This window comes from Chlorocebus sabaeus, chromosome 7 (genome assembly GCF_047675955.1).
Source record: "Chlorocebus sabaeus isolate Y175 chromosome 7, mChlSab1.0.hap1, whole genome shotgun sequence".
NCBI classification, from domain to species: Eukaryota; Metazoa; Chordata; class Mammalia; order Primates; family Cercopithecidae; genus Chlorocebus; species Chlorocebus sabaeus.
Window position 1 is genome coordinate 12,905,937 of NC_132910.1, and position 15,473 is coordinate 12,921,409.

Below are 15,473 nucleotides of genomic sequence, written 5' to 3' on the forward strand. Positions count from 1 at the left end.
GTCCTTATTTATATAACAAATGTGAGATGTTTGAAAATATTTTACCATTATAGAGCATGTGGATAGTCTTATTTAAATTAAAGATTATATTTTGGCTAAGAAACGGACACTTGTCTACTACACCTGGTTGCAGAACAACTATATTTTACTTCCCATAGGAACAACAGAAGCTTTTACAAAGAGAGAACAAAACACATCAATATATTTAGTAGCACTTTTGTTTAATTAGGTGTGATGGTTAACTTTATATGTCAGCTTGACTGGCTAAGGGATGCTCGGATAGCTGGTAAAACATTATTTCTGGGTATGTCTGTGAGGCTGTTTCTGGAAAAGATTAGCATTTGAATTTGAATCAGTAGACTGAGTAAAGAAGGTCCTCCCTCACCAGTGTGCCAATGTGGGTGGCATCGTTCAAGCTGATGAGGGCCTGAATGGAACGAAAAGGTAGAGGAGGGGCAAATGCTCTGTTCTTGCTGAGATGTATCCATCTGCTCCTTCCTTTGGACATCAAAGCTCCTGGTTCTGAAGCCTTTGGACCACTCTCCTGGGTCTCCAGTGTGCAAATGGCAGATGGTGGCACTTGTCAGCTTCCATAATCACTTAAGCCAATTTTCATAATACATCTCTCCTAATCGCTAGGTTTCTATGGAGAACCCTAATACATTAGGCTAATTTTATGTTTTTCTCTTTAAAAAAGATCCCGGCGGGGGCCGGGGATCAGAATATACTTGGTGGATTAAAAACGGTCTTTATTACATGAATTTGCCATTCATGGCAAAAGGTTTTCAAAGGCAGGATTTAGTTATCGAATTACGTTCCTTAGTTATTTTTAATGAAATACTAATGTAGACTAAAATATACACACACACCCTGCCCCACACACAGTGCAATTTCATGTTTATATGTGGTGATTTCAGGCGTTCGTTGTTCCTAGCAATGCCCTTTCCTTAAAATTTTGATCTTTTGCTCATCATGGAATGGGTTTGGTTTTTTTTTTTTTTTTTTTTTGCATTAATTTTGATTTTTAAAAAATACTGCATTAAAATAGTATTTCTCTTGATTACTAAGTTTTCTGGCAGCCAAGGCAAGTGCTCACATGCCTAACTCACTTTTCATTTCACCAGGGTCTGGCCCTGTAAGTCAGTATATCTGATGTGTGGCCATAAGCTGCAAATTCTCACGTGCTCTCAGCTGCTGCTTCTGCTGAGTAGCCCATGCTGTGAGGAGGCTGTACAATCCTTTTGTCTGAGACCCAGACCATTCAATTCCAATTTAGGATTGAGACAAACATTTTATTTGCCCCTGTTCATTATTTTTCTCTAAAAATACCTAGTAAAAAATATAATAAAACACCTTGAAGTTGTTCTTGTTCAACAAAAGCTATGCAAATATAATGAGATTGTTTTGTAGACAGTCATCGAAATCAAATTCCATCAGTGCCAAAGATCTCGTGGGTATTTTTTATTGAAAGATCTTTTCCCTTCAATAATGGACATTTTACATTAAAACTTTGTACAACCAAATATCCAAATTATATTAAAAGCACACTAAGGTATTTTCATTGTCTCTAACTTTACTGTTGGTAAAAATATTAAGACACTTGTAACTAATGTTTCTGCTTTAAAATAAGCAATTAAACTAAATGTCACAAGAAGAGACAATACATACTATACATTTGCAGATAACTGGCTAAATGATAATTTAATAGTAATTAATAATGTTTGTGTAAGAAACAATTGCACTTGGAAAATTAAAAAAGTAAACAAAAAACCTTCTAGTTTTATATATAAGTCTATGAACAGAGGTTAATCATCTATAACCTTGCCAGGAGAAGTGTATGTTTGTTTAAATAAAAAAAAAAAAAAAAAAAAAAAAAAAAAAAAAAAGCTTGCATTTAACATAGTAATCATTCATTTAAAAAAAAGTCTTGAACTTTTTATATGTTTTTACAGAATTTCCCCATAGTTTGTTGCTCTGAAGACTGCAACACAACTAAAGCAAAATAACACTTCATTGGTATTTAGTGCAAATTCGGGGTGATTTTGAAATGAAATGTTAAACATGTACCCTTTAGAAGCTGTTAGAAGTAAGTACTGTGACTGCCCTTTCTTCAGTATACTCTTCTTTTAAAGACTTTGATGGAAAAATTTTAACTGAGGTATTTCGCCTACTTTGTTTGGGCACAGTGATATCCCAGCCAATACAAAGTTGACACATCTACCATTTTTTGTAACTGATCTTATTTCCCCACCTGTTCCTTGCCATAATTGGGATATTGTCCAAAGATGACAGGATGAAAGAAAAAGTCAATTCAGAAGAATTACTGTAGCATTATCATTCCAGGGCTGTAGATGGAAACATTTCCATTAAAAAGTGTTATATTAGTGAGGAAATCATTGGAACTAACAAATGCCTACATACAAGATTTAGACATGAACATTAGTATGGAAGACGTGCAGTGAAATACTAATTGCTTGCCACAGCAATAAAAAAAAGTTACATTGATTTTTAACAGTCTGAAGGTCCAGTATATATAATATTAAATCCAACTTGCAAGAGTACAACTATCCACTTGACCACACATGCCAGCTGCTACAGTGAGGCTGAGCCATTGTTTCTAGAAAGAAAATGGTTTCTACATGGTAAATAACTTTGCCATCATCCTTTATTTAAGGTACATGGTAGAATAACAGCACATTGCATATTGAGCGAGCATAAAGGAAAGTAATGATGGATACTTAATAAAGCATGTTTTTGTAGGAGAGGAAAAAGGATGTTAATTCCCTCTGCACAGAGCAAAGGATGTGTACCTGTGTACCTATATTTTGGAGTAAGAATCTAAGAAAAGGGGAATATGCCAACACTATGAAATATAAGGTTAGCACCAGCAATATGTGAGTTTGCTGGTATGTCTACGTTTCACGTAAAGTAAATTTAGGGAAATAAAAGTGAATATATGTGGCTTTTAAACTGCCAAGTCCCTTCTCTGTATGCACATGTGTATGATAATAAAAAGGCCACTTAAAACTCAGATGTTTTTTAAAGGTAGCAAGGTGAATGCTCAAAATTAGAAATGCTACTGGACATTTGACTCTAAATATGAATTACTCAATTATAGTAAAGAAAAGACTTTCTGCAGGAAGTCCTTATTACAAAGGCTCCAAATCTTGGCTTCCTGTTAATTTTCCCTAAAGACCAAAGGGAATTTTCAAACATGTGACATCAATAACCTGTTGTTTCTTGTAATAAATGGCTGGCTTGGGGGGTTGTTTTATTATTTTTCCTGTCTCACTGTTGCTTTTTGAGTGAATGAGCCTCCCTTTCGAAGTCTGAAAAACTAGATTACATTGGGATCAGTGTTTGTCTCAAAGTTCTTAACCTTTGGGATCGATCAGAATTGATCTGAAGAGTTTTTGCCAGAATACATATTCCTGGCCCAGTCCGCACAGGCTCTGATTGAGTAGGCCTGGGTGGGAGCCTACACATCGTAACAACCACTGCCCTAGATGGAGATTCTCGAGACAGAAAGCAAACTTGTAGCTCTGATCTAGAATTGCCTTTCTTCACTACATTAAATTAAAATGTTCCCTGGGAGCCAGCTGGACCAAATGCTTCACATGTCCTTAAGGAGGGTATTGGAATAATGGGGCCTCACACTATGAATCCACAGTGTGGTAAAAATGTGAATGGATGTGCCTTCTGTGTTACAGCTTCAGAGTGGGGAAAACTCATGAAAACTAACATGGGCACAGTTGGGAGCCAGAATGTTCCTTGTGATTCCCAGTTACTCACTGCATTCAGGAGAATGGGTGTTCTCGCTTTTAGCTAGATATGATCCTTTCATCATTACTGCAGAAAGGATGAACATTCCTACACATATGGTAGAGTAAATGTTTTGGACAAAGAAAATTAGTGCATAGAATCAAAAAACCATTACAAAAGGTTGGCAAAAGTACATATTCTGAATGGTGTGTGGGTGGGTGTGTGTGCAAGGCCATGGAATGGGCATGGGCAGGCTCTCATGAGGAGTTCTTAGCTTAGATATTTTGCTTCATGTGGTCCTGTGGACGGAATTTTCTCTTGAGAACTAGGAGGAGCTCAAGGCACCAGGACCTAGGGTTGTGCAAATCCACTCTTTACAACGAACACCACCAGTTCAGTTTCTAAACATTATTTTACAGTCTATAAAACATGCTTCTTTTCCCTAGCTTGATTTCTTTACCCCATATAAAAAATAAATAAATAAAAAGGGCAAGAGAGGAGCCAATAACTGGCAGTAGGGATTGGTGAGAGTCACTCTTTACTTAATAATCTGTGGACAGTCGCTCCAAGCCTTTGCTTTCCTTTTGGCCAAAGCCAGCCAGGCTGGTTCTGTTGACACGGGGGCAGCATCTGGGGTGGAAAACCTCTTGGTGACTTCCTTCACTAGCGGCGCTGGGGGAGCCGAATCGGAGATCTCCACTGGGTTTTGTTTTGAAGGAAAAGGAAAAAGTAAGTTCAGAGCCACGTTACAAATTTTCTTTTTAATTAACAGATAAACTGTATGTATTTATCATGATAAACTGTATGTATCTGTCATGTACAACATTGTTTTGAAATATATATACATTGCAAAATAGCTAAATCTAGCTAATTAAAATATACAAAACCTGACAGTTATCATTTTTGTGGTGACAGCATTTAAAATCTACTCTCTTAGGTCTCTTGAACATATTCCTCTTATCTAACTGAAATTTTGTATCCTGTGATGAACATCTCTCCAACACCCCCCACCCCAACCATATTTTGATTTATCAGAAGTGTGAGACAGAAAAAAAAAACCCAGTGAAACACAGACAGGCAAATTCCTGGCCTCCCTCAGTGAGGAGAATGAAGGAAAGCAAGCTGTGTGTTTATAACTCTTGCACACAGAATTACAACAACCAAAGTAGGCAGTTTTAATTTCAAAGAATTTCCAGAAGCCTAATCTGTATAAAGAAGCTATGCCTGCATGATATCCAGTCAATCCCACGAAGAAAAAGATCAGCTCAGCAGACTGGATCTATTAAGCTGGTGAGGTTAAAAGCTACCTTCCTGGCCGGGCATGGTGGCTCACGCCTGTAATCCCAGCACTTTGGGAGGTCAAGGTAGGAGCATCACTTGAGGTCAGGAGTTCGAGACTAGCCTGGCCAACATGGTGAAACCCTGTCTTTACTAAAAATACAAAAAGTAGCCAGGCTTGTTGGCAGGTGCCTGTAATCCCAGCAACTCGGGAGGCTGAGGCAGGAGAATCACTTGAACTCTGGAGGCAGAGGTTGCAGTGAACCAAGATCGCACCACTGCACGCTCCAGCATGGATGACAGAGTAACACTCCGCTTCAAAAAAAAAAAAAGCTACTGTCCCCACAAAAGCATCCACTGGGTGCCTCTACCTCTGAGTCTCACAGATCCTGCCAGTTCCCATGACTTTCATCCTTGTCTCACAGTTCCTTTGCACCGTATCACTTTCTTTATTAGAGTGTACAGGCTTCTTAATGTGAGAGAGTGCTTGTCTTATCTTTGAGTCATATTTAGTGCCTATGGCAATGGCTTACACATATGTTTCTAGAACTCAGGAAATACTGACTGAGAAGACAAAATACTTCAGAATAAAGACTTGCTTTATTAAGCTAGAGCCACTCCGAGTTGCATTAATCCTTTAGTACTTCTGAGAAATCAGGCAGAGAAAGATTTGATCTCTTTGACTTTGGGGCTTTCACTTTATTTTGAAAGACACTCATTCTCTCTCTTTTTCTCACTCTTTCTCTTTCTAGTTCTAACAGGTAGAACCCTTAATTCCTATAAGTAAAATCAAATGACATAATGCCTATGAGGTTCTTAAGAAATTACACAGCAATCTAAAGTGGTTTTCAAATGTAAAGCTTTAAGCCAGGCACGGTGGCTCATGTCTGTAATCCCAGCACTTTGGGAGGCCAAGGTGGGCGGATCACCTGAGGTCAAGAGTTCGAGACTAGCCGGGCCAACATGGTAAAACCCTGTCTCTGCTAAAAATACAAAAATTAGCTGGGTGTGGTGGCGTGTGCCTATACTCCCAGCTACTTGGGAGGATGAGGCAGAAGAACTGCTTGAACCCAGGAGGCGGAGGCTGCAGTGAGCCGAGATGGCGCCATCATACTCCAGCATGGGCAACAGAGCAAGATTCTGTCCCCCACCCAAAATGCCAAACAAAACTAAAAAAACAAATAGAAAGCTTCCTTCTGTCACCAGTAGTAAATATATCTTTAATAGTGAGACCTCTTAATATCTCCTGACCTCAGGGAGCCACGGCATAGAAAAGCCTGGGTCTAGAGATTAGACGCCCTTTGGGGAATAGTGGAGCCTAGTGGGGAAAAGAGATGCCCTATTAACCCCTGGGAGGGAGCCTGTTCAGAGTCATCCATCCTCCAAGTGATTGGTAATAAGAAGATAGTTGGATATATTACATCATTTTATCTTTTAACCAAATAAAGAATATTTTCTAAATGTGTACATCTCTTACACGTCATGAACATATAAAAACTGCTGTTGTTAATTAACATCAAGGACACTGTGCTGAGAAACCTTACTCTGTAAAGTCACAGACTATCAGAAACCTGCTGCGTGAAATCACATCAGTGAGAACAGACCATTTCACTTTTGCCTGGAGCATCTGAGCCAAGTGTCACCATGACATAGAGATGCAGTTTCCATTTCCAACCCAGGTGCAGAGCTCCGGGTAGCAGTTTTCAGATACAACATTTTACACATTTATCTTTTCTGTTTTTGTTGTTTTTGAGACACACTGTCGCTCGGGCTGGAGTGCAGTGGCACAATCTTGGCTCACTGCAACCTCCACTTCCTGGGCTCAAGCAATCTTCCCACCTCAGCCTCCCAAGTAGGTGGGACTACAGGTATGCACCACCACACCTGGCTAATTTTTGTATTTTTAGTAGAGACAGGGTTTTGCCATGTTGCCCAGGCTAATCTCCAACTTCTGGGCTCAAGCAATCTGCCTGCCTTGGCCTCCCAAAGTGATGGGATTACAGGCATGAGCCACCACACCTGGCCCACATTTATCTTTCTTTTCTGTATTTTTAAAATTGGTATATATATACACACACACACACACACACACATACATACATATATACACACACACACCCCATACTTGTATATATTTTGGGGGTACATGTAGCATTTTAATACATGTAAATAATGTGTAATGATCAATCAGGGTAAGTTGGATATCCATGACCTCAAACATTTCAAACATTTATCTTAACTTTGTAGTTTTAAAGGAAACAGAAGCCTGAACACACTTTTCAGCTCAGTCTTGATATTATCTCCTTTATGTACACCATGGCTTTGATCTGACTTATTAAAATGCTACTCCATTTAAATTTTACCTAAACTTCACCCTTTACCCCAAGTCCTACTATAATTTTGTCTCTTCCCTTGTTTAGAAGGTTCTTCTGTAAGTTAATAAACCCAACTTTGTCAGAATATAGGCACAGGGTGCTGGAGATGGCTCATACTGCCGTGCTAAACATTCACAAATGTAGAGAGCCAGCTGACATCATATTGGTATAACAGCTTTGAACTGGCCAGGGTTCTCTATTTACACAGAGAAACTGAAGATGGTCCAAACAAAGGTCTCTCCACCCCCTCAAGAGCTAACTGTTAAGTATTCACCAACACACCACTGATAGTGGGTGAGTTCCTGGTGGTCTTTATCAAGAGCTTAATCAGTGTCAACATTTATGAATGAGGTTATCAGACACCCTGTGCTTTGAAATGCTTGAGGTGCTCTGCTAGTCATTACACTGTAGGATATAAAGCACGCTCTACAAAGAGAAACCTGGAACTACAGTTACAAAACAATGGACCTGCTCTCTACCTGTCACAGACGTAGGAAGAGTGTTGGCCTTTTTCAGCTGTTCTCTGCGCTCAAGCCTGGACACTGCAGTCTCGGGCCTCTTCTCTTCTGGCAGAGCAGTGGACTTGTGCAGGGAACCTGCTCTGCTGACACTGCTGCTTCCAGGCTGCGGGCTGACACTGACCTGCGTGGGCAGAGACAGTCATGGGAAGCATGTTTTCAACCTAAGACGGAAAGACTGACCCTGCAGGCCTTCTGGGCTTCTGCCTGCCAGCCCCTGACCTCTGCTTCCAACGGTGGGCTGGATTACATGTATGCGCCATGTATGCTCAACCACGGCTCCCGGTGAGGGAGCAGCTCAGAGCCAGTGTGCCTATTAGGGAAAGTTACTTTCCCAGAAAAGTCCCACCAAACTGACTGTAACATCAGGCCACGGAATAAGACTTCTGGTTTCCTTGCAAAAAGTTTGTTTCTCATGTAACTTGTATATCACTGCTGTAAGCACATCATGGATTATGGCAAATCAGGTTAACCTAGGAGTAAAAAGAAACCAAATCCAATTTCACACTGAAAATGCTTCTCTGGTTTAATGGTGGTCAGTTTATTTACTGCTCAGCCCTCTCTAAGTACTTTCCACCAGCCCAGCTAGCCTTTTGTTTTGTATCCTTGTGACTGAAAAGAGAGCTAAGCTCAGGAAGGCAAAATCACAGCTAAAGTCCAGGCTACTCACATTTTCTTTGGAGAGCTTTTCTGCCTGTTTGGCCTCTCTGGCTTGCTTCCTCTCCTCCCGTGTCGCCTGCTGCTCCCGAAACCCCTTTTGCTTTTGCAGTGCTAATGTTATCCAAAGCGGCTGAGCAGTTTCCACTTTCTCTGTAAGTTTGGAGCCATCTAAGGAGTGCCTGCTCTGAAGCATTGGCTTCTCTGTAGGGAACAAGACAAAGGCCGGTTTGCAGTGAACTTAACTGCTGACTTATCTCAGTTCCTCACCCCCTAAAACTTGTGACATATTAATAACCCTATGGCATATTCAGCTGGCCCCTTCCTAACACAAACTCTGTGCTGATGCCTGAGTGGCTCCACTGGGTGGGAAGGTAACATGTTTGATCACTAGAAAAACAAGGGCATTTGTCTTCCCTAGAAATGGAAGAAGTTACTCCGTTAGAAAAAAATAAAATAAATCTTCAGGGTCATAAAATCTCAGGCCTCCAGGGGATCCAGATAGGTTTTGGTTTATTGTTCTTTTTTGATTCATTCCTTTTTTTTTTTTTTTAGACAGAGTTTTGAACTGTCACCTAGGCTGTAGCAGTGGTACAGTCTTGGCACACTGCAACCTCTGCCTCCTGGGTTCAGGCAATTCTCCTGCCTCAACCTCCCGAGTAGCGAGGATTACAGGTGCCCGCAACCACACCTGGCAAATTGTTGTGTTTTTAGTAGAGACGTGGTTTCACCATGTTGGCCAGGCTGGTCTTGAACTCCTGACCTTAAGTGATCCACCTGCCTTGGCCTCCCAAGGTGCTACGATTACAAGCGTGGGCCATTGCACCCGGCCCTAATTAACTGCTTTAAATGAAATTTATTTTTAGCCATGGAACCATGGTTTTCCCCTCAAAGAACATACTACGTGGAACTCCAAAGTTGGAAAGATGAAAAAGGGGCACCACTCTGCCTAATGGAGCAGCTGAGGAATACTGTGGGAAGCCCATGATTTTGGTCTACTGCCCTCATTTAATAGATGTGAGTACTCCAGCCACCAAGTGCCATGCTCATGGTCACTCAGCAGTTAGTACAGGCTTCTGAAGCTAGAACATAGGTCTTCTGACTTCAATCTCTGTTTTTCTTATGGTTGACTGTCTCACCTATGTAATTGGGGGTGAATACCTCACAGGGGATTGGTGTGACAGGTTGAGCACTAGGCTCTGAAATTGAGCAGACCTGGATTTGATCTTTGATGATCTTACAAAAACTACTTAACTTCTCTAAGCTTTAGTTTTCTAATCTAGAAAGTGGAGATGATAATGGCGCATGCCTTATTGGGTTGCCATGAAAATTAAAAGAGATCCTGGGAACCAGAACATTTACAACAGTTCCTGGCAAATCCTGGTCACTACAAAAGTGAGCTGTACTTATACGCCTAATAGACAAGAATCTCCTTTTCCTTCAAGTAAAAATTATGCATGTTCAGAGATAATCAGTTGTTGAATCTAAATCTCAAAGGAAAGGGGCTCACTATAGTATTGTTTTTGAAATCCAATAGAAGTTTACCCTTTGGTAGTCCAGAAACTTACTTCCAAGGCTCTCAGTCAACTGGATTTTATACTGTACTCCAGGATGAAAAGAAACAGCAATGATGAGAAAATAAATTCAAATTAGAAATTCAAGCAAAAAGGAACAGGGGGCAGATTCTGCTTATTTTTCTATATTTTTTAGATCTATAATGCTGTACAAAGATAATTCATATTTATAATGAGCCTAGGGCACTGCAATATCCCTAAATCATCAAATAACAATTAAGTTATGATCTAGCACAGAAAATAAAACTGACACCTCTTAGAAATATTTTAAAACAAAACTGAAATTCAAAGAGTTTTTGATTTATCTTTAGTTAACCAAAAAATCAAAAACAATTCATCACCTCAAACATTCTGCTTTACAGTGAAACCTAATGATTTCTGTTTTTTTACTCCAGGTCCCTGTAACACTTCTTTAGAAAACTTCTAAAAGCCAAGTTGCCAAGATCTAAATGATTTCTACAGAAAGCTATTATACCAAAGGGAATTCTGATTCTGGCTAAACACTGAATCTGAACTTGTTTGGGAAGGTCACTAAAACAACCAGTCAGTTTGCTGCCAACAACTTAGACTATTGTTTACTGCAAGGGTCAAAATGCCTTTAAAGTATTAGTAATGAAGTTTATAATTGACTAATTTGAAAAAAGAAATCTCTGGGTAGGAGGAGGAGGGAAGATGGTGGTTGCAGTACTGGAACAGTTGGGTGTAATGTGGATGCAGAAGCTGAGGGGGCCTTGGGGGGTCTCCTTCATCTCAGTGTTTCACCCCAATGTCAGGTCCCACAAGTGCTTCTCTTGACACTTCTCAAAAATGGGAGAAGAAGAATAAAACTGTTTATCCTCCACAACTGCTATGCAGAACCTCAGAGACCAGCAGAAATCTACCAACACCAAAGAAAATGAAAAGACAGCAAAGACAAGATGTTGCATTTGGCAAAATTGGTAGGAGAAATGTCCACTGACCAGGCTTAGCTCAACTGGGATTCAGTGACAAAAAGGGACCCAGATCATTAAAGAGGTTCTCTTAGAAGCACAAGACATGGCAGTGAAAGACCACAATATGGAATTCAGATCCAGTTTATATATAACTGAGTCCACCTTAGGGGGAGGCCAGTGCCTGACAGGTCTTTGCTACCAAAGTAGAGGTTGCTTTGGGATCATGAAGGTTTACTGCTATTATTTTATGAAGTTGATGGAAGGGCCTCCCACCTCCATGTGAGGCACCAAAGATGGCGAAGTCACCCATACCATAGAGTATACATTCAGAAGCTTCCACACTGGACCATCACTCACACTGTGATGGGGCTGTGATAACGGAATATCACTTAGCCTAGGAAAGAACTCCTCCATGTGTCATCATTACCACTGTGAGGAGCAGGCAAGTAGTCACTCAACTTTTCAGATACTGTTGTCCATGTCTATAAAATGGAGCCAAGATTACCTACCTATCTGTGTGCTGTGAGCACCGAAAGAGATGATGTAATAACTTTGTAAATGATGAAGCACAAAGGATGACTAGTGTTGAAATCATCCAAACACAGTAAAATCTCTTATTACAGTCAAGGTTTTGAAAGATAGTCAATTGCATAATCTAATTGAGGAGTTCAACATTCCTAATTAAAAATGTATTTTGCTCCAATACAAACCCATTCTCTCTCATTCTAAACTCAGTGGACAGGCATATCATAGTCCACCTGAGTTGCCTCTTCAAGTTCTGAGGAGATGAGCAAGGATCACAGTGTTCTAGTCACTACTTCCAAAGGGCATTCCTTGGAGAAAGGGATACTAAGCTATTTTTCTGTTCTATCCACCGTAAGTAGGTTAGAATTTCAGAATGAGATGCTATGTATAATGAAAGGGTTTTTTGTTTTTTTTTTTTTTTTTTTTTTTTTGAGATAGAGTCTTGCTCTGTCACCCAGGCTGGAGTGCAGTGGCACAATCTCTGCTCACTGCAACCTCTGCATCCTGGGTTCAAGCAATCCTCCTGCCTCAGCCTCCGAGTAGCTGGGATTACAGGTGCCCACCACCACACCTGGCTAATTTTTTGTATTTTTAGTAGAGACAGGGTTTCACCATGTTGGCCAGGCTGATCTTGAACTCCTTGCCTCAAGTGATCTGCCCGCCTTGGCCTCCCAAACTGCAGGATTATAGTGTGAGCCACCGTGCCTAGCCTGAAAGCATTTATAGTACAAGCACACGGGGATTATCATTGCTGTTTTAATCTCACCAGGTAGATTCAGAGTCAACACCCTACAAACCTACATATTTGTCCTCACTGGCCCCAGCCTTGGGAATGCAGACCTCTTTATAAAGCACTAGTCTCCAAAAAAGTTGTGTATGTCACAGGAAATGTGAAAGGCAATTTACTGGAGTTAAGAAAGAAAGATTAGAATTTCTATTTCTCTGTTTTTAAATGTAAGGATAAAAACAAAATCAAGTTTGTTTGTTTGTTTGTTTTGAGACAGGGTCTCACTCTGTCACCCAGGTTGGAGAGCAGTGGTGAGATCGCAGCTTACTGCAGCCTTGATCTGCTAGGCTCAAGCAATCCTCCCACCTCAGCCTCCCAAGTAGCTGGGACCACAGGTGTGCGTCATGCCCAGCTAATTTTTGTATTTTTTGTAGAGACGGGGTTTCACCACATTGTCAGGCTGGTCCTCAACTCCTGGTAGGCTCAAGCAATCTGCCCACCTCAGCCTCCCAAAGTGCTGGGATTATAGGCGTGAGCCATCATGCCTGGCCAAAATCAAGCTTTTTTAATACTTAGTACCCTGACTGGCAGTGATCCCATAGCCCATATATTCAAAGGCTACCTATAACAAATGGTATGTTTAAAGAATCTCCAGGGAAGCTGGGAAGGCTATGTGGGGCTGCATGCGGTGGGCATTTTTTGTTCTCAATGGTTCTTGAAGGTAGCATATGGGAGGTTCTGCAGCTTGGCGAGTTTATGTCTCCTTTTAACTAAATGATCCTTTCCACAATGGACAAATGGGATATGGCACAAAGAAAGTCCCGCAGAAAATATACTACTAATAATACAAGTATGAGAAAATAGCAGAGCTGATGAGCTCTTTGCCTGCTATTTCCAAAGAAATCAGATCCAACAAGAAGTTGGCCAAAGAGAATAAAAAATAGCACCATGATTTGCAATTGCAGATTTAGATCCACTGTTGTTAAGTGTAAGTGTAGCTGGTGCTCCAGGGGTTTTAGCTGACAATGGTACTACATGTATACAATCAACAAATAAATCAGAGGTCCTTGCCTAACATTTTTATCCTCATGGGGTGTTCAGTCAAACAAATTTGGCCAGTCCTGGCCTATAGCAGCAAGCTGCGTAACAAAACCCCAGTGAATGGAGACTGATTCTTGCTTTCAGGCTATTTCTGTATGGAATCAGGAAAAATTCAAATAGCAGAGTGTGACAGCCCAGAATCTGTCCTCACTGGCTCCACTGGGAAGGAAAACAGGGACAATAAGAGATTTGGGGAGAAAATTGTAATAGTCAAGGGGACAGCCCTAAGAGAAGGAAGTGAGCAGAAGCATGACTTCTTTGGAAAAGGCACGTGACATAGCAGACAAAGCTGTGAAAGAGACTTTGCAGATACCATGAAAGCCAGTGCCACAAACGCTAGTGGCAAAACCAAAACTGGGCCCCTAATCCAGCAGGACAAATAGAAATCATTAGGGAGAAATGGTCTACAAACTGCTGATCAACATATCTGTCCAGGAAACCAGGCCAAGCAAGTGAACCATTCAAAAAGGACAAGCTGGGTGTGGTGGTTCACACCTGTAGTCCCACTTACCAGGAGGCTGAGGCAGGAGGGATGCATGATCCCAGGAGTTCGAGATCAGCCTGGGCAAAATAGCAAGATCCTGTCTCTAGATATTAATAATAATAAATAAATAATAAAATAAAAACAGGATATATGGGGTCTTCCGTAAAGGCAAGTAACCAGACCAACACTCCTCAGGAAACAAATCATTTTCTCTGCAAAAATTGCCCCAACTCTAAACATTTGAACAAAGGAGAAAACATCCCTCCCAAGAAAACCTCAGGGGACAATTTCTCTGGAAAATGTGAGTAACTTCTGGCTTTGACCCATACTTTACCTCCTACACTCTGCGTAATAGAAAAGAAAAAGTATCAGATGAAGGTTCTCTTTTGAAGGGGCACAAAAGCTAATCCAACTGACAGCTTTGCTGGCCCAAACACTGAATCTGAAGAAACATCAGGGTCAGTCAGAGGTAAGGCTTGCTCCAGAATTTCTTTGTAGGAGGGCTCTGCAGTGGTGAACTGGGCGGTGGTGGGGGCGGGGGGCGGGCGGTGGAAGGACCCAAACTGCATTTGCAAAGCATTTTACATAAAATGGGGATAGTCAATTATCCTATAGAGAGGATCCATAGGCCTGATGGAGACACCTAAAGTCCCCTAACCTGCCATCATGGTGCCACTACTGCCCAGAGATACAGTGAAGACACTGGTGGGGACACTCCAGTTTTATCATCACTGTGAGGCCCCCTCAAAATGGTTAATAACATCTTCAGTCACCGGGACTATTATTTCAATTTCTCTTGCCAACCGAAAAGGCATTCATCTAAGTGTTGGCACCTTTTATTGCTTGTGTAAATAAGTATCATTATCAAGAGTGAACTGCAGACACACTGCAGAGTCAGTCAGCATTTCCCAGATTTGAAAGAGAAGTAAAGAACCTTACTATGGCTCACGAGTGTCTTTCGGGAATCCCACACCGGCCTCTATAATTAATGAAGGTGTGGCCAACACCAGCTCCACTGGCTACTTCTGGCATTGGGCACTTCTGGTTCCAGCAGTGACATAGTCAACGAGCTGGACAGAGGCAGACAAGGAGCGCAGACTACCTGGTGACCATCAAACAGACCATCCAGAGGCAGAACTCCTTATCTGGGGAATTCAGAATTAAAATTCCCTAGTATCTAATGTAGGCATCTGGTTCCAGGCTTTTCAACTTTTATAACTAGAATTTCTAGACATCTCTGGAATGTCATGGCAACACTCATTTTTCAACCCTTGCTGACGTTAAGGCGCCAAAATGTCCACAAATGTAATCATTTATCATGACCTACGTGGCTAATGTGGCCCAAATTACCCTTCCAATTACCCTTCAGCTCCTGATTTAAGGTCCATAAATGCTCCTAAGGGAAATCCACCAGGGCACTCAGTTCTCTCACTGAGGCGCCCCATTGTTTTGTTCTGCAGCGTTCTAACAAAACTTTCCTTTTTCAAATCTGTATTGTTGGTAAATTATTCTCACGAACCTGCCTGTGCACCTCTCCTTG

At 41.1% G+C, this 15,473-nt stretch overlaps 1 protein-coding gene across 5 annotated transcripts in view; it reads right to left on the minus strand.

Moving 5' to 3' along the window:
- Window positions 1–3,298: 3,298 nt before the first annotated feature.
- The window catches only part of CRACD (capping protein inhibiting regulator of actin dynamics), a 274,397-nt gene continuing 262,222 nt past the window's right edge, over window positions 3,299–15,473 (minus strand). For all 5 annotated transcript variants that reach the window (XM_007998649.3, XM_007998641.3, XM_007998645.3 and 2 more), the window contains 3 exons: window positions 8,604–8,794; window positions 7,895–8,057; window positions 3,299–4,461 (listed from right to left, as the gene is read on the minus strand). In XM_007998649.3, coding sequence (XP_007996840.3) covers window positions 4,301–4,461; window positions 7,895–8,057; window positions 8,604–8,794 — 515 coding nt within the window. In that variant the 3' untranslated portion in view covers window positions 3,299–4,300. The remainder of the gene's footprint in view (window positions 4,462–7,894; window positions 8,058–8,603; window positions 8,795–15,473) is intronic.